At 45.3% G+C, this 23937-nt stretch overlaps 1 protein-coding gene across 1 annotated transcript in view; it reads left to right on the top strand.

Moving 5' to 3' along the window:
* Positions 1 to 648: 648 nt before the first annotated feature.
* EGLN1 (egl-9 family hypoxia inducible factor 1) overlaps positions 649 to 23937 on the top strand; it is a 35991-nt gene continuing 12702 nt past the window's right edge. Inside the window, exon 1 of the mRNA XM_075707473.1 lies at positions 649 to 1581. Coding sequence (XP_075563588.1) covers positions 649 to 1581 — 933 coding nt within the window. The remainder of the gene's footprint in view (positions 1582 to 23937) is intronic.

Raw genomic sequence — 23937 nt, 5'->3', positions numbered from 1 at the left:
GCGCTCGGCGCCGCGGCTTGCGGCGATGCGCTGGGGCCGCTCGGCCCCTCCGCAGGGCGCGGCACGGCGCGGCCTGGCCTAGCCTGCCCCGTCCGGCCCCGCCCGCCTGGCGGCGCGGCCCCGCCCGCCCTGACGCGCCGGCGGCGCTGGCGGGCTGGAAGTGGCGTACGTGCAAAGCGGGCCGGGAGAGTGGCGCCTCCTCCTCGCCCCGACACAGCGGCGGAGGCGCGGCGGGGAGAGGCGGCGGCCGCGCCGGCCCGCGCACTGGGCAGAGAGGCCGGCGGGGAGCGGAAGGCAGCCCCCCCCCCCCCTCCCCGCCCCACCACCGCGCCAGCCGGCTGCCCCCGCCGCCGCCGCTCTCCCCCTCGGGCCGCGCCGCCGCCGCCGGCGGGGCGGCGATGCGGCGGCGCTAGCGGCGTTAGCGGCGCAGGGAGGGCGGCGCGGGCCCCCGCGGCAGCCCCGCGGCCGGCCGCCCCGAAGGAGGCCGCGGGCCGGCGGAGGGGGCCGCGGCGGAGCCGGGCGGCCATGATGCAGTGAGCGCTCCCTCCCCGCGCGGCCGGGCGGGGGCCCGCGTTAGCGCCGCTCCCGCCCGCCTCCTTACATAACCCCTCGGCGGCGGAGCGGGGCCGCGGCGGCATCACCAGCGCCATGGCGAATGACAGCGGCGGCGGCGCCGGCCAGGGCGGCGGCGAGAGCAGCAGCGGCGGCGGCGGCGGCGGCGGCGGCAGCAGCGAGCGGGACCGGCAGTACTGCGAGCTGTGCGGGAAGATGGAGAACCTGCTGCGGTGCGGGCGCTGCCGCAGCTCCTTCTACTGCAGCAAGGAGCACCAGCGCCAGGACTGGAAGAAGCACAAGCTCATCTGCCGCGGCGGAGGCACGGCGGCGGCGGCGGCGGCCGCAGCAGGGGGCGCTGCCGAGCCCCGCGGCGGGCACCCCCCGCCGACCCGCGCCCACAGCGCCGGGGCCGCGGCGGGAGGCGGCAGCCGGGCGGCGGGGGCCGGGGCCGCGGCGGGGAAGGGCGCGGCGCCGCCGCCCCCGGAGGCCCCCGCCGAGGCCGCCCCGCTGACCAACAACCACGTCGCCGCCGCCGCCGCTGCCGCCGCCGAGGCGGAGGCCCCGTCCGCGGCCCACTCCCCGTCGCCCTCCGCGGAGGCGGTGCTGCTGTACCGGGACAAGTCGAACCTGTACCCGGGCGGCGTGCAGGCGGTGCCCGGCGGGGCCGCGCTGCGCCCCAACGGGCAGACGAAGTCGCTGTTGCCGCAGCGGCTGGCGCTGGAGTACATCGTGCCCTGCATGAACAAGCACGGCATCTGCGTGGTGGACGACTTCCTCGGCAAGGAGCTGGGCGGGCTGGTGGCCCAGGAGGTGCGGGCCCTCCACCACACCGGCCGCTTCACCGACGGGCAGCTGGTCAGCCAGAAGAGCGACTCCTCCAAGGACATCCGCGGCGACAAGATCACCTGGGTGGAGGGCAAGGAGCCGGGCTGCCAGACCATCCGGCTCCTCATGAACAGCATGGACGATCTCATCCGACACTGCAACGGCAAGCTGGGCAACTACAAAATCAACGGCAGGACGAAAGTGAGTGCGGGAGCCGGGACCCCCGGTGCCCCCCCCCCCGTCCCCGGGTCGCCGGGGGGGCTTTGCCGCGGGGGGCGGGAGCGGGGCGGCGGAGCCGGCGCTTCCCCGGGCCGGGGCGTGTGTGCGCGCACGTGTGCGCCCGGCTGCCGCTGTGCGTGCGTGTGCGCACGTCTGTCCGTCCGTCCCTGTGTGTCCGTCCGTCTGCGTGTGCGCCCGCTGCCGCCCCGCTCCCCGGGGCCGCCTCCCTCCCTCCCTCCCGGCCGCGGCGGCGGGCGGGAGTTGTCCGCGGTCAGCGCCCGGGGATTGCCCTCGACCGGCAAGGTGTGAAGGGCTTCCTTGCCTCTTCGCTATTCCAGAGCGGGGCGGGGAAACAACCAACCCTATGTCACTTACATCCCTGCGTTAAAAAATTGAGCTGGAAGCTTATCAGCTAGGCGATGAATATTGAAATGCAATTTCTCCCGTGGTCTCCCGCAAAAACGGAAAGCAATATGCTCATTAGCAATATGCTCATTAGCAATATACTCATACACGGGGGTAGACACCGGCTGTAACGCGTTCTCGGGAGGGACAGCAGCCCGCACCTCACCCGGAGCGGCGCTTGCTGAGAAGCGTGAAAAATTCTGCACCTAACGCTCGCGGGCTTGCATGAAGGGGTCGGGTTTTGGTAAGTCCTGGCTCAGAACGCGGCCTGCCAAGTGCTGGACTTAAAAAATGCGGGTGGGAGACCTGAGCGAGTGCCCCGACGGCACTGCAAGCCCGTGAGTTACAGTGTGACCCCCTGGCAGCTGGTGCTGCGGTGGGCAGCAGAGTCACAGCAGTGAGGAGCAGGGTGGCTTTGGGGAGAGATTTTTTTTTTTCCCCCCACTACCATGAAGTCTCTCTTCTGCAAAAATCTTACTTTTAGCTGTATTTTGAGACCAGAGAACTGAGTCAAAATCTCCCATTGTATTAGCCTAATTTGCAATTCCCTTCCAGTCTTTTAAATAAAATTCGCGGCCTTGGTAAAGGACTAGTAATGAATATTCATCAGTATCTTTTCAGTGGAAAAAAAAAAGGAGGGGGGGAAGCCCCTCCACAATTTGGTACCTCTATTAAAACATAAGGAAGCTAGTGAATTGGTAGGAACCATCCCGCTGCGGTGGTTGCACTGTCACAGACAGACTGTTGTTGCCGCAGCTGCAGAATCTCAGCTGGTAGGAAGCTGTGGGAGGGAGGAGGGGAGAAACTGGAAGGCAAAAAACAGCCTTGGATTTGTTTGGGGCACGGGAAACTCCCGTGATAAAGAAAAGTGGGTGGGAATTTTTCAGTTTTTTTAAATGCCGTCTTTGTGTACCTTTAGTTGAACCAGTACTGTGCTAAAACTTTTTAACAGGAACATGCTCCTCCTAGAACCCTGTTAGCTTGGACTTTTCTAAACCAACTTACCTTTCAGACAGTCCTAAATCTCTTCAAGGCCCCAGTGCTTCAAACTTGCACTCTAAAAATATCAGTGGCTTTGCTGAGTTTCAGTTTTATACAGCAAAGGAATAGCGCTTCTGTTTCTATGTGCAGTGGTGTGCTTCTGGAAATAATACGTGCCAGGGCTTTAGAAAAGGACTTTTGGAATTGCAGTCCTGAATCACGCGTGCGATTCCTGGACTACTGTGTCTTATGTTTCTAGAAAGATCTCTTCATGCTGCATGCTTTTGTGGAGGAACAGCAAAGCAATGAAGATTTTTTAGCCCTATTTGGCTTTCAGTCAGTGCTGAAACTCCTCTGTATTTGGGGGATCAGAACAGGTGCAGGGGTCAGATCGGTAAAGGTGCAGTGCTTTACTCCTTGGTGGTACAGAAATGCATTACTTTCTGTCTTCTCGCCTTCCCTTCCTTACCTCCCCACAGAAGTCAGTGCTTGTAGTGCTGCAGGAAAGCTCGGTTCCCTAAGGTTTCAGCAAGAACAGAATGAAAACTGTCAGTCTCTTTCACAGATTCACCTCCGAGTTGAATAAACAGAAGCAGTTGGGGAGAAGAGATGGACAAGTCAGTGGAAGAGTTTGAGCTGTTGAAACATGGAGTTTGTCAGTGTTGGAGAATGCTTATTTGTAAAGTCAGCAGGGGTAGGAGTGATGTGGGTTTCACCTTCTCTCTTCTTTTGCATCCATGGAGAACTGCACCTTTCCTCTGCCGTTAATGCCACAGTAAGTTGAGTCGAAGAGCTGTGGCAGGGGGGAGCAGTCCGGCAGTGGAAACTTCTGTACATCCCTTCAGGGCTCCTGGCTGTTCAAAGGGGGAAAGGGAAGACGTAAAATAAACAGAGACACACCTCTTGGTTATCTGAAGTAATTTTTTCTTCAGTTCTTAGCCCTGCTTTTTCTGAATTGAGGTTTGATTGCGTTGCTACCAGAGTCCCAGTGTACTTTTTATTCTTGGTGGTATAGATGGGTGTGCAGTGGAGATACTGTAATAGCTGCAATGGGTTACTCTGGAGCTTTCTCTTAGTGCACTTTGTGTGGTGACAGCTGCTTAGTTCATTTAGTCAAATACAGTCTGCTTTCAAATCTTGATGGGTATATTGGATTTGCGTTCACAGCAAAGACTTTTTGAAAGGAGTGATCCATGTGTAATATTTATTCTTACTGGCTTCATTTCAAGTAATAGGACCAAAATGCTTGGAAATGTAGCGCACACTGACCGACTGAGCTCTTACAGAATAATTTTACTACTCCTGTGTGCGTATGTTGCAATACTGTGGTTTGCATAGTTGGTGTGTGGAGAGCTTAGTGTACCGTTTTACTGAAGGTGCTAAGTAAACCAATTTGCAGCCTCACTGGTCAGATTTGTAATTCCCCAGAATCTGAACCAGCAAAAGAATTCCAGCCCTTGGGGATCCCCCGGCCCTCTCTAAAACACTACGAATGCTAGCCGCACAGGGTGATGGGTTGGCACGGTATTTTATGATTGCAGTTTGGTACGGCACCTGGTGCAACAGGGGACCTGCTAGAATTGGCTGTGCTCATAAATGTCAGGGATGTAGCTGTGCTGAGGAGATCTGGGGTGGTGAGGTAGGTCTAGGAGTTTGTGTTTCCTCAAAAAGTCATTTACTGAGAAATCAGTTGTGCAGTGTTGTAGCTTTGAGGAGAAGGTGATTTTGTATTAACAGTTTTAATGGTGTGTGTTTTGGCGTTTTTTTTAAGCCTAACTATTTTTTTTATTAGACCTTTAAATGAAAAACAAGCAGAAAACCCAAACCGCTTGCAGCCAGTTACTTAAAATATTGTTGTTGGGTTCACTGCAGCATCTTCTTAGAAAACTGGCTTTGTTTTTGAGTGTTGTGCAAGGGTTGGCATTATGTCACAGGAGTCACAGGAGCTTTTATTGAATCTTTAACCTTTAACAGATCTAGTTCAAGCTCTGTAAACAAGCATATCCTATTAGAGGGAATGAATCATAAATAAAGCCATTCCACAGTGTGCTGAAATGCCTACCCTCTTGCTATTACCGAGTCTTCAGAAATGTTTTGTTAACTACATATACCTATAAAATCTTAAGAGTTTTATTTTCTGTGCTTTAAGTAGCAGCTGGGTACTTTTACAGAAGTCAATGGATTATTGATCAAAGGTTTTAATGACGCTGTTGACCAAGGCTAATTGTTTTTGGTGGTGGGGAAAAACAGCTGTAGATAAAACGGAGGAGGTGATACCTAGATTATCACTTCAAATTTAGTTAAAGCTTAATTTGTATACCTGTTGGTGGTGTTGGCATTGAACTTGCAAAGTGTCTAGAAGCAGTACATGAAACAGGGACAAGAAATGGGTCTTGAGATGTATACACTGCATCTCTTAGCCTGTAAAACTATCTATCAGGGAAAAGGCTACATTGTTTCAATGGCATTTATTTTAAACTGATTTATATTCACCGGGGCGGGTCTCTGAAGGTAAAGGACATGAAATAAGGTAAAATGTTAAGTGTGAGAAACCTGAGATTGTACATTTGAAAGTCTCTTCTAGGGGTTTTCTCTAGACTAACTGGGCTATCTAAAGCTTATCTACTTAAACTGATGTGGTTCTGCTTAGACCTGGCCATAAGTAGACTACTCTCCGGCCTGAAAGGTGTCTATATAGCAGTAGGTAGCCAACTACCTTTGAGGTGTGTGGACAGTACAGCAGCAGGCATAAGAGAATGGCAAACTATTTACTCAGAAGTCCTGACTTACTGCATTCCTTGCTTTTGTTCTCTTAGTCTCTTTCTTTCCAGACTCTGCTTCCTTCTTTTCTCTAGCAAATGGTGGCACATACTTGCATACATGAGCTGTAGTGTCTTTCTCCTGCTTCCTGTTATTTTCTAGGTTTTTCGTCCTCCATCTCTTCCCAAATTATTAATTCTCTTTTCTTCCCTTTCTCTTATCAGTTACCTCACTTGTTACGTGCACGTGTTTCTGTTTCCTGCCTGTCCTGTCTTAGATAGCCAGTGGAGATATAAACCTGCTCATCAAAGTCAGGGAATGAAATCCTCCTGAATCTCACCCAGCCGAGAAAGTTTTCCCTCCGTCCCCACACGGAGGCTGAGAGAGGGGCAAGGGAGGGGGCAGCTTTATGATTTTTTTTGCTAGGTTTCTCTTTCCCCTATTGTGGACTCTGCTGATCATCTTTTTAGAAATCTGAAGTTTGCATGCTTTACTGGTATTGCACTAATACTGGGAGATCCCGGTCATGGACTGGGTCCCTAATAATCACCGTATAAACGGACATCTGATCTATCAGTCGTTCCTGCTTCTGCTCCCATTGCACCCAGCACCACCCATCTCATAACCCATTTCCTACCTGTAATTGGTAGGAGATCGAATAGACAGTTTGTTACATACCTTTTAGTTTTCTCTTCATTCCCACTCCTTTGTAACCTGACAGAAGAGCTACAGTTCAAATTGTTCCATTTTAATTCTCTCCAGTCTCTACCAGTAGGCCAGTGGCACCCACTGCTTCTCAGACACCAGTGGCTTAAAAATTTGCTTTATTGGCTGCACATTGTGCAAGTGTGCTTTTGTGCTTTTTCTTGAAATTATTGAATTACATAATTGCTCATTTCTTACTCTCTCCCCACCTCCAATCTCAAAATAAACTGACCTGATTGTAAGTACTTTAACTGTTGCTTGTAATTCCCTGGATGCTCGTCAGTTTTCAGTGTGGTGCTGCATGTTAGTGCGTCCTGGAGTTTTCTGAAGACCTTAATTCAGACTAGTCCCATGGTGCCCTATTAATTTAGCTTCTTTCAAAGTTAGTAATGCTCCTTTAGAAAATAATCCTCTAAGAGTGAGTGGATTTCTCATACCCTGCTGTTAGCTTTTCCATAAACTGGAAAGAAGAGGCTCTCTGCTCTGGCCATTTATTTATGCAGGAGCTTTCCTATAAACATGTTGGACTAATGTTACCAAGGAAAGAGAAGTGTAACTAAGCAGCAGTGAACAGCTGATAGAGCTGGAGCTGTCAGCAGCCATGTAGCACTGAGAGGGGGCAGAGGGAACATGGGAAGAGGATAGGTTAAGTCTGAGTTTTAGTTTTACAGATGCTGTTTAAAATGACATGCGGGAGACCCGAGCAAGATTTCTGGATGTTCTTTCTATTATATCTTATTCTGCAAAATATAACTGCGAGTGTGTGTGCTGCAGTAAGATGACAGATGAAAATAAGAGATAGAGAGTAAGGACTCGGCAACTAAGCAGGTACTGAGAAGTGATGGCAGCGGAACACTGGCAGAAGGAAAGCAAACACAGAGGTGGGTGCGGGGCTCTGCTGCCGCTGGCGTGAGTCCTGCTCTGATCACAGGACCCACAGACTGCGGCTGGGGATCCAGGCTGAGGAACACCTTTTAAAGTCTTCCCCTCAGTCTGCTTGTGGCATGCCCAGTTACAGAGATCCTTCTGTATCATTCTTGGGATTTGTTTCACTATCACACCTAGAATTTATTTCTTGGTAGAAAACTTACTGATCTAATTGGTTCCTAATGGATGAGTGTATGGGTTTAAATTTGTCACTGAGTTGTGGGACAGTGTGGCTAGGTCTTTCTCGGTCTCCCAGTACTCACTTGAGTTGCCTGACCTTGATCTAGACTATGGCAGACGCTTGTCCTTAGCGATTCTTTTCCTGACGGTGATGTTTCTCTTGGTGATAGTGTTTTCTTCTAGACGAGTGTGCTGATCAGCGAAGGATTGTATGGTGATTCATGGATACTCAGCAGCCCACAGTTCTCATATCCCTGTTGGGGTAGAGCCCTGACATGCAATGAGTGCGATTTGATTTGTTGTTCCCCAGGTACAAGCATTTTGGGTCCCAAATGGAACAGATGATCAAAAGGCTGTCTGTTGGCTCTAATGCAAATGATCAAGTAGTACAGCATCCAGAAAAGATGCTTGTTCATGGCCAGTGCAAATGAACATGGCTGAGATTCTGGCTGGTTCTCCTACTAGAGAAAATTACAAAGATATACTAGTTTCTGAGGGGCAACTGTGTGGTGATTGTAACTTTGAAGTGCTGTATGAGTATAGCGTGCTTGAGGGTGGGGAGTACCACCTGTGACTGCTAGGAACTTCTCCATATCCCTGTGTCTCAGGCTGTAGTTCGGTGAACACTTCAGGCTGGTGCTGCCGGAGAAGTAGTCACTCTTCTTTGCCAGCACAAGTATTTACATGGCCATCCTGTGAACTGGTTTGGGGAACTGATCCATCTGAAAAATAAACTGGCAAAAGAAGTGCTCCTGGTTCAGTGTTCGGATGTTTGTGCTGGCACAGGGGACTGGCAGATGGTGAGACTTTCTTTCAGCAGCAATGCAAATTTATGCCAGCTTAAAGTGTTTGCCAAACTACAGCCTTAGTTTAACACTTAGGGACTGATTATTCCAAAATTTGCCTGTGAAAATTTAAACACAGTTTACGAAATCTTTGCTAGCTATGTATTTTTTTTTCTTTCTTAACCTTTCCTTTCTTTGTTCTTCCATGTTCAATGTGAGACTCAGTTCTTGCCATCAGAAATGCATTCTTTTGTCCTCCAAGGATCTTCCTTGTGATGGTTTTATACAGCTTTGCTGGTCTACCCACCATGTGATCCCATGTAACATGCACAAGGAAAAAAGTATTTTCTCCAAATGAAAATGGATTTTTTTTTCACCCTTCTCTGCCTGCTCCACCGCCCCCGCCAAGCTTCAAAACCAACCTACCGGCTAGATTTCTTATGCTTGTTGGCTGTCCCTATCCATTATTCTAGAGTTTTATTAGCACCAAAGACATTCTTGGTTTCTCTGTTTCAAGACAGAGCTGGACTGGCATCGTCTGCAATGAACACTGTGCTGCAGCTCGCTACTGTTTGCTGCTGGCTGCTGCTGGTAAGGAAGGTCCCTGCTCAGCCGCATCCCCCTGTGCTGGGTCCAGCACTCGCTCTGCTTCAGGGGCTCTTGTCTGAAATGGGCAATTTCAGTACTATCTCACTTTTCTTGTCCTGTTTCCTCTCTGTTCTCTGGTGCATTAGGATAGCTCTATGAAATTCTGGGTTGGGTTGGTGCTTGCTTTTTTCCCATCATTTTTGACTCTGCAACTGCAGTTAGTTTTTGAGTTGTTTCTGCTCTGGAGATTAGGAACACATAGCCTTGTGTTTTGTGCACATCAGTGATTTCAGTACACTATGGGTAACTCCATTTTTTCCTGTCAGTGGTATCGATGATCTTCTGACAGTGTTGCTGCTTTGATGTGCTATGCTGTCTCTCCTGTGCAGAATGGGCTCAATTCAATACCACCCCAAAATCAGGCGGGATACTTCTCATCATAGCTGTACAGCTCGAGAGGAAGAGCTGTCTTCCCTTGCCGGCGGCCTCTTGGACTGAAATTCCTTGGAAGTGATGTCCTGCCAAGTCATAGGACTGAACAGCAGTCTCCTCAGATCTCTGGGTTAGTTGTATCAGTAAGCTTGACTGGGCATTTGAGAGAAGTTTTCCCTTTTTCTAGATGATGCTTAATTTCTGAATAGGTTGCCAGCTATTTCCTGCAAATAAATCGGCAGCATATTATTCTCTTTCATTATATTTACCTGCATTCATGGTGTTTGTAATTCAGTTGTGGTGTTTAGACCATCCTGGTTAATATCTGACAGCTTTTGGCTTGAACAGGCTAGGTTGCTATTGGAATTTTGCAAAATGCTCTCTTTCTGGTTGCTACTGTGTTGTCCTGTACTGAGCGCTAGTATGTACCTGTAGGTATGTACATAGTGTACTTGTAGCTAGCAAGTTGCATTTAACCTTGTAGCTTAAATGAAGGCTTTCTGCTGCAGCAGAAAGGAAACTTGTTTTGTAAAAGGGAAACGGATGCTCTGTATAGAGCAAAAGTTTCTTCTTGCCTATCCAGAAGCTAAATAGGTTTTCTTTAGGCTCCTTGGAGAGTTCTTGTACAAAACCAGCACTTTTTTCAGTTCAGAATTCAGTTTGGGACTGTTGTGAGTGGGCTGGTTACTTAATTCTTCAGTGGGACACTCATGGGGCTCCCTGTCTCTTGTGCTGCTGTATTTTGTTACTTTACAATAAGGGAGTGACTGTGAACAGTCCAAGGACTGTGCAAGTGTTTTTTGGAAATAAACTTAATTGGAATGTATCAATACAAGATCTTTAATCATTGGCATGTTTTTTACACTATGCTGAGGAAATAATATTTTGAAAGCAGTATTTTCAGTGAACAGAACAGTAAAGTTATTTGACTTTGCAGCTACTACTGAATGGAGTAATCATTATTTATGATACCCTTTTTGTCTTCCACATTTGTGACTTACTACTTAGACCCTTCAAAAGCAGGACTAATGCTGGTCTTTGTGGCCTTTTGGAAAAGTCATTTGGTGCTCATTAAATCCTTGTAAATGCCTTCCAGTTTCTGAAGATTATTGGTTAACGAGAGCTGATCAAGCATATTTTCAGTGCAAGCTTGTGCCAGAATTAGCTGGTAAGTGGCAGTCGTAAGCTTCAGGTCGAAAGCAAATTCACTCGCTGTTCCAGGGCAGCATCTGTCAGAAATAGAGCAATGCTTTTATGCACATAACAGCTGCTTACACTTGAAGACTTTCTTGTTCTTTGGTATTTAACTTAAAAATACTCGAGAGTATTTTTGTTAGCATATAATGTTATGAATAGGAATCGGGTAGAAATGTGCGTGCCTGCATGTCTGTATGGACATTATGTGTGAAGGTGAGACTGTTATGTGTATGTTGTGTGCGTAGTGCTCTAACAAATTGAGGAAGACCATACCTGTAGGGTAATTAATGGAACCTAATGAAAGATACTGTTTTACACCCAAGGATTAATTTTACACAGTAATGTGGGGTCAGATGAGCTCAGAGCACATAGTTTCACCATGAAGGCATTCTGGACTGTACAAATGACGTACAGCTTTGAGGAGGTGCTGCTGTGTGGCCCCAGCGTGCTGCTGTGAGAGCAGAGCCTGAGACTGCCTTGCCTTGTTTCAGCAAAAAACAAGCATTATGTTGAAAATGATACAAAGGTGAATGCAGTGAGGAAGCTCAGGAAGCTGTTCTCCCTTTTGGTCCTAATAAGGTGGAGGAGTTGTTGCGTTGATTATCACATGACTGTAAACAGTTTTAAAATGCAATAAACTGGTTGAAGACTTGAGGGGTTTATATGCATTTGCTTGGGTTTGTTTGTTGGGTTTTTTTTAATCTAAAGGTATTTTAAATCTGTTTACAGGAGGAGCTTGTACTGTCAATTCACATCACTTTGTTTTGTTGATAGCTTGAAATTCTTGGTGAAATGGCAGAGGCTGTAGGTTTCTCTTGCAGTGGCTTGCTGACCTTCTGGTGTGCCAGGGTCTGTTATCTTCCTGCTTTCGTAGTTCAGAAGGCTGCAGCTATATATATAGTTAGAACAGTCCTGAAGTTACTAGTCAAATTATACCAAAAAGTTACAATAATAGACTAACCTGACTGTTGTGATAATGTGGAATTCAAATTGCTATAGATCAAAAACTTGGTCCATGCTAATTTTGAGGCAGAAATCCTCATATGTTTAAGTTCTCTACACTGTGAAAAAGTCCAGGGTTGCAACACGTGAAAGGTTTCCGAAGCAGTTTATAGCTGGTTAATAACATAGCTTTCCTGTGGCTGTTCTCTGTCCTGTTGAAGCAGCTAACCCTCTCCGTGGACGCCAGGCTCCCTCAGCAGCTTCTGCTGTATTCGACCAGCGTGTGGTCTGTGCTCGACTGAAGGCATCGGGGCCCTCCCAGTTCCAGCGGTTGCTGCATTGTTGTTCAGGCAGCTGGCACGCCGCCTCGCTGCTGTGAGAAAGGAAACTGTGGCCAGTTGATAAGAGCATCTTAAACTGACTCAGTTTCAGTTGGCATCTTATACGATGCCCAGTGAAATAGATGTTGGCTAATCGTACCTCTGTTTGGCTTAACCTTGTTTGCGTCTCCTTTAGCCCCTGTATGACAAAGCATCAGCCTGTCGGTGGCCCTCTTCATAATAGTGGATTTGCTTTTTCAGGTCATACGGGGAGAGGCTGAGAGAGCTGGGGCTGTTTATGCTGGAGAGGAGAAGGCACGGGGGGACTGTACGAGTGCATACAGATACCTCATGGGGGGAGCGAAGAAGAGAGAGCCAGGCTCTTCTCAGCGATGCCCAGTGATGAGGCAGTGGGCACACTGAAATGCAAGAAATTCCATTTAAACTAAGAAATGCTTTTTCCACTGTGAGGGTGAACAAACAGAGAAGCAGGTTGCCAGAGGTTGTGGAATCTCTCTCCATCCTTAGATATATTCGAAACCCGACTGCTGTGGGTGACCCAGCTCTGAGCAGGGGGCTGGACCAGATGATCTCCAAAGGTGCCTGCCCACTTCAGCCCTTCTGTGGAAAAAAAAAAAAGAAAATGCAGTTTGGAGTGGAGGAGATACAAAACAAGCCAATTCTTGCAGTCTGTTAAAACAGGGTTTTTTCCAGCAGTGACACAGTCAGTAGTAAGTCCTGCTTATTATATCTCTGAGTGAAGTCACCAGAACTCTCTCTTCTTGCTAGTGGTCATTTGCTTCTTAAAGGACCGTTGTGGTCTGATATGTAAGTAATGTAACAGCTTGAAATATTCCTGGCTTGAATCCCTTTTGGTCATCCAGGTGGTCACTTGCACTACAGTCTTTGCTGCCGCCTCTTCACTGTTTTCTCCCTGTTGGCTGTTTTACAGTTCATATATGCATATGCCCATTACGCAGTCCTGTCCTAGGACAGCTTGCTGATTTAAAGCATGTGTACACTTCACAAGACTGATTTAAGCAAAAGTTTAAGAAATTAAATTACTTACTATAGGGGGGCTCAAAATTTCTCTCCAAAATTATTTTAAAGTTATATATGATTTTGGGACCTCTGCTATAGTGAGAGGGCATAATGCACCAGGGATCGCTATCCTTTCTTTGCTAGGCAGACAGAAAAGTGAAATATGCTGTTTCAAAGCCACAAACTACCAAAAAGTGCTTTACTTTAATATCTCCCATATTTTTACTTTATTTTATGTAGCAAATTTGTAACAAACATCTGGACAAAATTATTTTCAGTATGTTTTAGTTTTATTTTACTAAAGAAAAATGCCACCCACTTCACATTAAAAACAGTATCAGAGAAGTGTGAGGCGGGAACCTTTGAACAGGTAAGAGTCAGGCTCATGCATTTTGTCAGGCTGTTGTATAAATCAGAAACCTGCAGCTCTCAAGTTATAATCCTCACCCCTTATTTTTAACTTCTAGCCATTCTTCCATCTGTATTGCCCATGCATACTTGCTGCTCCTGCCCACTTCCCTCCTGCGTGTCGTCCCCTGGAGACCTCGGTGTGCAGCGGTGGGTTCCTTTGCTGCTGAGGGAGAGAAGGGAGAAGGAGCAGGTGCCGAGAGGTGGGCTGCCCCTGGCAGGGGTGCTCTCTGCCAGGTATTCGGCAGTTGCAGGCACCCTGTCAATGGGCTATCCTCTGCAAGGACTGCGTTCGAAAGATAAGAGCTGCGTGCCTCTTGGGAGATGCCAGTTTGACCATCCATGCCCTATATCTAGTGGCAAATTGAAGCCAGATGGAGTTGTGCTCATCTGAAGTGACCTTCTGTCTGAACTAGATGCTAGACTGTCCCTGAATTGTAGGTTAAAGCTATGTGTTTTTGAAGAGTATCCAGTCTTACTGTAAAAAAAAAAAAACGTAATGCATTGAAACAAAGCATAAACCAGCCATTGTTACTGTTCAAATGCTGATGACCCACTCTGCTCAAAACTTAGACCATTTTTGCACTCTGGCTAAATTGTTTCAGATTCTAGCAAGTTGCCTTCTCATGTTTGCTAGATGGGAGTTCTTCCTTACCGGATGTCGCCATTTTACGCAAGTATTTGTCATCTTATGTTCATACCATTATGTATTTGTTGTAAATAATCAATAATTGGTGTGTGTATATGAAGCTTCGAAATGTATATAAACTGATGCTCTTGTATACCATCCACCTTCTGGCAATTCAGGAACTCTCTGAGCCAGAGGTTGCATCTGGACCACTGCTCGTAATACGCACAGATGGATGGACATACTCACCATTAATTTATGTAATCTTGTTTTAAAAGCCATTTGTACTTTTGGCCTCTGCAACATCCTGTAACAACGAGTCCCATAGTTTGATTAGATGGAAAAGGAACTTCCTTTTGTTTAAAACCTACTGCCTGGTGATTTCAATGTCTCCTAGACTCTGTATTATGAAAACTCATTTCCCCGTAGTTTTACTTTTTATGGTTCTAGAAGTCTGGTATCTTCTTCCATTTATTTTTCAGCTGACACCCTTTCCCTCCTAAACTGAAGAATTCTATTCTTTTTACTATTTCTTCAGATGGGTGCTGTTCCATGTTTCTGATCATTCCTGCTGCCCTTCTGTGCAGCTTTTACTGGTCCTGCTAATCCCTCTTTAAGGCAACCAGAATTAATGTACAAGTACCTCATGAATTTGTATGCTAGCATAGTGATGTATTCTGTGTTGCCTTTCCCTGTCTAGTGATTTACAGCACTTTAGTTGCCTCTGCTGCTGTGCTGAAATGATGTTCTTAGGAGAACTGCCTGTATTTACTACAGTTTTTTTCTAAAGTGATGCCATCCAGTTTAGAAGACATCACTGTGTGTAAGGAGGTCCCCCCGCCCCCCCCTAAGTATTCCTTTGCACTTAGTCTTTGCTGAATTTCACCTGCCACCTTATTGTCCAGGCACTTGGTATCATTTTACCCTTCTGTGTGTCCTTCTGCAATCAGGTCTAGGATGGATTACACAACATATATCCATATTGCATGTAAACATTGCCACTCTGCTGCTCACCCCCTTTTCCCAGGTCACATATGAAAAGTACAGGTCCTGTGGGGATCGTGCTGGTAACTCATTTTTCACTGAAAGGAGGTTAGTTTGCTGTAGTGAAATTCTCATTGCAATTTACTATTTTATTGCTATTGGCTTGGCCTGTTCCAGCACTTTAGAACGTCTTGCGAGTAAGATCCATGCTTAAAATGCTTTATGCTTAAAAACGCCTAATTTTTGCATTAAAATTAATGCCTCAAGTAAATTTTATTAAATCTCCATTATAGCTTGGAGAAAATGACATGTAGTGACTCTTGAAGGCCTCCTAACACCTGGCACAGACTCAAGAACAACACAGGAGTTCCTAGACTGGAGTCCTGACTTTGTCATTTTCCTCAGCAAAAATAGAAAACTGGAGTGGTCTCTCTCATGAGCCAAAGGCTATGCCAAAATTATATTGTAGGCTATATAGGTATTAATAAGATAAACATACATTATTTTTACCTATTTAGTCCTATAACTTTATAAAGAGCCTTGCATACATGGAAAATAATATTCCTCTACAGGACAAGAAATGTAGATGAAGATACTGTCAGCTACCTTTATTTTCAGTTTGTCTTCTCATATAGCAACGTGGATGTTGCAGAGGTGTTGCTTCTGATTTTTACTTTTTACTGTGCCTTTTGGTCTTTCTAAGAACACATCCTGCTACTTCGAAGGTACATCCATTGAAAGACAAAGCTAATAAGAAGTGACCCTTCCTCACCATTGAGGCTTCAGCTTCTACAGTTCAACTGGTAATAGCTATGTAGTAAAACCACAGAGAAAAATTGCCTTAGAATGAAGGAAAATTCCAAAACGCTTTTTTTTTCCCCTCTCCCCTGCCCCCAGTTTGGGTACAAATTTCCAGAGGGATTGAAGGAATTCTTCAGGGGCTTGGTGGAGAACAGAATTTGCCAGTGATAGGAAGATGGAGCTCCTTTGAGGTTTCTCCCTTTGAAAAACCCCTTACACTTTTCTTTTTTTGTCAGCTGTCCTTCATTTGCAAGGAGGAGTTATCTTGGCTTTGGAACCCTTCATTGAGGTTGCATTTACAGAGGAAGAAAATTCCTTTTTTCTGGAGTAATTTTCAGTAGTCTTGCTGATAGCTGCATAGCATTGCTTGTATTCATCTTGGGAATAAAATACATTCTAGTCTTTTTACTGGCACTTGCAGGTTTGCGTGTGTGCCAAGCTGGGGGACCAGTCGATATGCTTAAGGGCAGAGCAGCCATTCGGAGAGATACAGACAGGCTGGAGGCATGGGCCAGCAGCAGCCTTACAAAGATCAGCAAGGGTGAATGCAAAGCCCTGCGCCTGGAAGAGCCCTGTGCAGTGGTACAGGCTGGGGACCAGCAAGTGCTGCGTGAGGAGGATTGTCACCTCCCTCAATATACAGGCTCTGCTCCTGGCAGTGCAGCCTGGGGTGCTGCTGTCCTCCCCAGCTGCCACGGTACGCTGCTGGCTCCTCTTGAGCATCCTGGGCTGTGGTGTTTTCAGATTGCGTCCTAAGCTCTGTCGTTTTCCTGTTCGTGAATTTAGTTTTAAACATTTTTTCAGTAAACAGATAATATTGTTATGTGTTAACTGCCTACAGACTTGAAACCCAACAGTGCTTTCCCTGAAGAATTTATAATTAAATGTAAGCTAAATCTTCATATATAATAATTCTGTGTGTATCCCCCCCCCCCCCCCCCCCCCCCCAGCAAAAACTAGGTAATTATTTAAAACATGAAATAAGTCAATTCCATTTGGAACTTTTTTTGTTAGGAATGCTGCAGTTATCTATTGTTACAGCACCTGCAATTTGAATTGACTTTTTTTTGTTTCTAGTTAGCTTTTTGCAAGGCCTCTCCATGTGAACATTTTATCTGGGAGATTATGTGAGCAGCCTTCTGCACATAGTGGGTGGATATGAGCACGATAGTACTGTGCTGTGCATGGAGCAGTGGCTTTTTTTCTTATTTTCAGTTGCAATTCTGTGTGCTGAGAGTAACCTCTGATGTCCAAGATGTTTTGTAGTGCAGTTGATTAACGGACCAGAGGACACAGAAAAGCAATTACAGCTGAGGCCTGATGGGGTATCTCAGTCATTAGTGCTTGCAACTTGATTTCATGGGGTTAGTAGCAGGGCAGTCGCAATTAAAACCTGTGCTGTGGAACTTGCTCCCTTCATTTTTGCACAGCATGTTTGGCAAGCACCTCTGCCATCCATGGGTTCTTACCTGCTCCTCCTCTTCCTCCCTCTTATTTCCTTCAGCCTTTCTCTGGCTTCAGAATTGTTTTTCCTCTTCTTTGGTTGCACATCTCGGATCAGATGAAGACTTAAGAGAGGACACAAAGTGAGTTCTGGGATCTGTAGTATCTTTAGTGTAAAGATACAGGGCCATCTGCTACATGCAGGATTTCTACAAGCTGCAGGATTTCTAACTTTATGTGTGAGCATTTGGGGAGAGAGGTCCTGGTTCTATGTTCTTCTGAATGCCTTGAAAGAGGAAAAAGATCACGGCGACAAGTTGTTTCAGAGAGGCTTTCTTCTTGTTCCCCTCAACGTCAGGTTTCATACACTTACAGCATTTCTTCTTACATCATTACTTTGTGTGCAGTTTGGGTTCCGCCACCGTCTGATTTTTAGAGTGGAGTTTGAGGTTAGCATCTCACTTCTAACCACAATATTTAAGTTACAGACAGTCAGAGCAATGGTGATTGACAGGACCCTTGGCAGATAGCATCAACAGGTATTTTAGTGGTTCACAGAAAAGGGCTGATCAGTGGAGAGGCCTGCTTGCCTTTTAGGAAGGGTGAATAATTTGATGAATATATAGAACATTACTTTTGTTATTGAAATAGTGGCGAGGAGGAAAGTAGGTAACTTTTTTGCCTGGATTGGTTGTTTTCGTAGCCATTTCCTAATGCCAAGCATAAATGTACTTGGAACAAACCAGATGGGTTTCTTTTAATCAATTGATAGTTGGTAATGCAGCGTGTTTTATTTTTTCCAGTGATGTGTTTTTCTGTCACACTGGTCTCTTGGGGTTTTGACCAACGGGGAGAGTGGGCAAAAGCCTGTTGGAACAGCACCAGGGAGCCCTGCTCCCTGCAAGAGGTCCTAACCTAAAGATGATCTTGTTGCTGCCGTGAGCGTAAATTTGCTGTAAAGTCAACTGAACGGGCGTTTAAGACGACGGTGGGGCTTTTGTGTTGGCTAGGCGAGGATGGGCGGTTTCCTCAGGTGTTTTTCACTGAAGTCAGTGTTGGGTACGTTCAGGTCTTTGTCATGCTCGTGTGGCCACGTACTCCTAGAGCAAATAAATCGCGTTCCTGAGCCATCCTCCTCCAGCAGTTGCACCCAGCCGGCGCAGCCTCCCCGTCACAGCAGAATGCCTCCTTAACCTGAAATAATGTGGCTGGCTCTGCTGGGACATACGTGGAAGGGGTGGGTCTTGGAGTCACTTTTCTAACTCGCACGCCAACGTCAGCAGTCCTGCTCCTGGTGTTTATGGTCAGCCCTTAACTCTGTGTGGCCACAGCTGTTCCTCAAGGCTTTCCCTGAGCACTGATGGCAGCCCAGCACAGCTGGAACACCAGTAGATTTGCATAATGCCTGCTTACATTTGAACTGGATACGCTGGGTGATCTGGTTAAAACCAAAAAACCCCAAGTGTTGTTTATACCAGCTGGGAGAAAGGCCGTATTACAGTGTGATGGCGGGATTGTAAAGAAGGGCTTGGATGGAGACAGTTTATGTGTGAAATCAGACCATAAAAAGCAGTATAGGCAGAGTCAGCATTTCTTGGATTTAAATTGTAGGTGACTTGAAAGAGTATACAGGCAGTTCGTTGCTATTTGGCTTTAAACCTTAGTCAGACTTTTGTGCAGTGCTAATATAAATTAAAGCAGCGCTTTGTCTATTAGCATTTCAGTGCATAGTTATTTGGGTTTTTTAATTCATAAATAATTTCAAAGAATTGTCTGGACTCTAATAGTAGGAGTGAATGCTGTAGTGTATGGTGTCAAGTTTGGAATGCTGTGTGCATGCCATATCATGTATGTCCCCTTGCAAATATCATTAAAAACTATTTTAAAAATGAATTTCCTCAACATACTGTTTATGGCAGTAAATCCTTCTGTGTTTAAAATCTAGAGGCAGCAGCTGAGACCTTGCGTTGGACACTTCAGTAAATGTTCATGTAGATGCAGTAAACTTAAGATACTTACAGTACACAAGTACCTTCAAGTATCTGGCTAACCATAGTACTAAACATGCAATCCTGTTACCATGCAGTTGCACAACCTTCAAATTTATATAAAGGTATCTTTCCTGCAAGCTAAATTTCAGTTACATGGTTATTTTGCTCCTTAAAGTGGAAACAAAATTACAGTTTTAAGAAATGAAATAACTAAAATACATATATATACTATCTCCTAGTATTTAGCAAAACTATCATGTACAGTTTCTTAGCTTCTATAGGGAAGAAGTTACAGGCTTCTCAGTATGTACAGTTCTGGGGGGAAGAATGGTAGTGGTGGTAAGTGGTATTCTTTAAATGGCAAATCTCTCAGCCATTCACTTTCACAGATACTACAGTGAGGTTTTGTTTAAAAATGAAAAACCACCACCCCTTGCCCACCCTTAATCCCTAGGGTTTCTTCCTCCCCAGCCTCTCCTGGGTTTAAGAAGTATAAAAAGTCTCCAGCTTTGAAGTTTGGGCTAGTGTGCATGCTTTATTTTTGAGGTAATAAAGTTCTGTTTATCCAGTAGAGCTCACACAACTAAACAAATTCACTGATTGTATGTAATAGTCTTAAAATAGGTAACCACGCTTTTACACTTGTCATCCATCAGTGTGCCTGCTGATGTCATGTGGTTGGCTCTGGAAATCTGGTGTGCACAAACTGCTGTCAGAATATATTTTAAGTGATGTAGCTGAATGAGACTGAACTTCTTACTATTTTAGTGCACTGTTGTAATTTGGTTTAGTGTTGTGTTATTTTTAGTTCTTGCAGATGTAAGCTGACTAGTCTCATGCAGGAGCAGAACGTTCTGCCCCATCGTGGGGGAAAAAAGTTTCAAATACTTATTTTCTAAATGGTATTATTCATTTCAAAGCATTTACGATGTCAAATTAAAAACAGACTCTTAAAATTCATGTTGATTGACTTCTCCATGAAGTTTTTGTACAGTGCCAAAACACTGAGTCACCAGTCTGCTTCTCTTGGAGGGAACGGGGAGTTATCCATGGAGGCTGGCCAATTCTACAAACACATTTTACATTATTCAACAGTTGTTTGAATCTGAAGTGTATTGGCCAACTTATTTAATCATAATGTAGACAGATTTAGGCTGACATAAATCAAAGTATGCTTTAAACCCTTCTCAGCTGCAAAGTTGAGTGTTGTGTTTGCTCCTAGGCTTACAAGAGAGAACTTTCTGACCCTGGTGACAGTGCTTTTCATCTACCTTCTTTGGGAAGCCTCTGTTAGGTATACCTGGGGGATTTGTTTGTTTGTTTGTTCTAGGTTGTTGACTTTTTTTTAAGTTTGTAGTAGACTTTGATATCAAAACTGTCAGAATGTGTGATGTTGAACCTTAGGGGAGCTATTAGTGCTTTGAAGCACTAACATAGCTTGGATGTGCTCATTAAATCTTTTTTCTTTTTTCCTTTTTTTTTTTTTTTTAAGGGAATGCAGGTGGTTTAGGCTTGAAGACATTGTTTATATTCAGAGATGCATTAGATAAACTTTACTTTTTTTTTTAATACCCAGTTCAAGCCAGTGCACAGCGCTCTTCTTTTTTCTTTAATATGCTTTTTTAGGTTTGAGCCCAGTTTTATTTTCCCAATTTATTTTTCTAATAAGCAGTTAGATTAAGTTAATGGAAGCTAGGCCTTCATAAGATTGAAGTACTGCAAGGTATTTGCACTGGTTTCAGCGATCCAGTTTTAAAACAGCACCTTTTGGTTAAACTGGCACAATTTTGAGAATAAGCATGTCCTACTTAATTTGACTAGCAGCCTGGAAAATGCCAGTGTGTTAACTATTAAGGAAGATACAACGTTTATTTTTTTCCCCTGAAGCTTGTAAGCTGACTCGGCGATCTCTTCTCTTTGCCTTTGGAGATTTGAGACTTGCAACTTTACAAACTCAGGTACAGGAGAGCAGAGAGAACCTCGGTAATGTTTAAATGTTGTTATCTCAGTTTAGTAGTGGTGGGGGCTGCAGGACTTCAGCTAGGAGTTGGGAAGTGTATTTTAGGTCTTCCTGTTATGTCTGTCTAACACGGGTTTCAGTTGCTCATCAGTTCACCTTTTGAGATGCATTTCTCCAGTCGCCCTGCTTTCTCAGGGCTCAGTCAAAGCCTGCGCGTGGGGGACGTGCCTTCTGTCCCCGTGGCGAGAATCTCCACCATCTCCCCCAAGTTAATGGCTCTTGCTTGGTAGTTTCATGGGAGTTTGTAACTATAACAAAACTATGTAAGTTTTTTTCTTTATTAGATATATTCATCAAAGTGTGAGCACATCCCACACTCAGTCATTTCCTGAATATCAGACTTAAGCAACTGCAGTTCTTGGTTTTTCCTGTGCCATTTGGAAGAACGGATTAATTATCCAAACTTGTATGCACATTTCTGTAGCGATTCAAGAGCTCATGAACGTTTCTTAGAGCCTATGGGCATGCATGAATGAAAGGAATGATACTTGGAAATCAACTTCATGTGATCTTGCTGTTAAGCGCAATTAGAATTGAACGGTAAAGGGGGCGTACCAAACTTTATGTAGCTACAGTGAAAAATACGTGAGCTTGTTTGCCGAGTAGCACCCTGGTTACGTTCAAGGTGTTTGGATCCAAACTGGCCCTACAGTGCTGGGCTGAATGCGGCCGCTGAACCAGCATGAAAGTTTCTGCCTTCTGATTTGTGTCAGTTTATTAGGATGTGTGAAGCGAATGTTGTAAGCAGGTAAACGTTACGTAAAACTGAAGACAAAAGTAAAGCAGTGACTTCATTTGAAGAGGAGTTGAAGAGCCTGCCGCTGAACTGCTAGGTTGGCAAAGCTTTCTCTGAACTTCGGTCTGAGAAATCAACATCTGATTGGGAAGTAAGAAATAAGCAACGTAGTAATGGTATTAATCTGTTGTGCCAAACTTTTGGTGGCATGTTGTATGCTTATGAAACATGGTTCTGTCGAAGCAAGTAGAAATCTTGTATTGGCCATTGCACTGAAAGGCCTGGGAAGGAGTGAGGTAGGTCAGGTTACCATTAGTTTCTGAACTCCCTAGAAGCTCATGGAAGATGTAATCCATGCACATAGCCGTGTGCTGATTCTATTTATAGTGTAAGCGGCTATGTCAACTCTCAGATTTTCCTCTCTCCCTTCCTATCTGAGTTAATTTTTCATCTCTGTTCTCAGTTCAGCTTGCCTTCCCTTTGCCAGCTCAAGAGCGGGCAGCTTTGCCAAGACTCCTTTCCTGTTAAAACTGCTGCTGCTACTTTCAGCAGCCACAGGAGAGGGGTGACCCGCACTTGTCATCCTTGCCTTTAGTTGTGTTTTCCTAGAAGAGCAGCTTCCTCTGCTTGCCAGAAGGTGACCCAAATAGCTGGTGTTTGAAGTAGTTGGGGTTTTGGGGGTAGGTTGTGGGGTTTTTTTGTTTGTTTGTTTTTAAATCTGCAGCTAGGTGTTTTACCATATCTGCAGAGAAAAATGCAACAGAAAATAGTAGCTCATACTCATTTGCTAATAGACAAACTGAATGGCTGTTGTGGTAACTTAGTATTAAGAGAGAGGGCTTAAAGATAAATGATTCAATGCTGCTGCAATGTGTCAGTCTCTTCTTTATGTTAGCTTCTAACTCAAATTTACAGATTCCCTTTCTCTCTTGGGGATGTGTGAACTACTGCGTTGTTTCATTTTTAAGCCCATAAGAAGTAGTTTGCAGGTTCTCCAGTTGACGATGATTGCAAGGCATGGATTTTTAATGAGGGAGTCTTTGCAGGGGCTGATGCTTTTCCAGTTTCACAGTGTTGACTTGTGTGAAAACTTGGTTCTCTAGCCTTGCGTACTAGATCATGGAGGCTATCAGCATGAAGTTTTACTCAGATGAAAGTTAGTATGGAAATACTTGGTTTAGCTGTGTCCCAAAGAGTTTATCTTACCCCTTTTAGCTTCCTCTGTTCTGGCTAAGGCTGACAGGAGTTTCTCCCCACTGATGTTTTCTTTCTGTTGGAAGTTTCTGTCTCTGTGAAGAATTTGCAGGAGAAGAGTTACGAATCCAGGCCAAGTTGTACCACGTTAGCATGTTTAAGTCAGTAATCTTGACGCTGCTCACACAAGGTAGTACCAATACAGTCTTTTTTCCTTCAGTTTGTTGTTTTGCACACCTTGTGAAAAATCTTAGCCTGATGTGTTTAAACTGAAATGTAGTTCCTCAGGACTGTTGTTTGTCAGGGATGAACAAATTCTTGAACTAGAAATACATCATAGATGGACCAAACAGGGACAGGTCATATTTTTTCTTTTCTTCAGTTCTTCGTTCCAGTGGTGTGTGGGGTTTTTTTTTTTCTTTGAATAATCTGTCAGATGACCCATGCCAAGGATTTCCAGTGAAGTCTTTGTGAGAGCATCTGATAAATTTTGGTAGGAAGTCATCGGTCTTGCATTTAGACGTCTTGTTTTGCTCACTGAGATTTGCAGTTCCTTCAGCAAACAGCAAAAGTGACATCTCCTTGACCGATGCAGCTTTCTTTAATCTGAGCTAAACAATAAAGTTATTTTACATTAATAACTTCATATGACAGAACACACGTCCTCTCTCCATCTTATGTTTGTGGTTGGTTTGGGGTTTTTTTTCCCCTTAAGGAATTTTACGTTGTCATGTAACTGGTATTTTTCCCTCTTTCCTAAGAGTTGGCTATTACTGCTTCCATTTTTTTAAGGAACAATACCTAAACTTGCAGGTACCCAGCTGTGAGAGGAATGGAAAGGATAGCAGAAAAAGCTGCAGTCGGTTTACC

Source organism: Pelecanus crispus, chromosome 3, assembly GCF_030463565.1.
Source record: "Pelecanus crispus isolate bPelCri1 chromosome 3, bPelCri1.pri, whole genome shotgun sequence".
Classification (NCBI taxonomy): Eukaryota; Metazoa; Chordata; class Aves; order Pelecaniformes; family Pelecanidae; genus Pelecanus; species Pelecanus crispus.
Note: the sequence above shows the minus strand (reverse complement) of the source record. Positions and strands in the feature narration are given on the sequence as shown.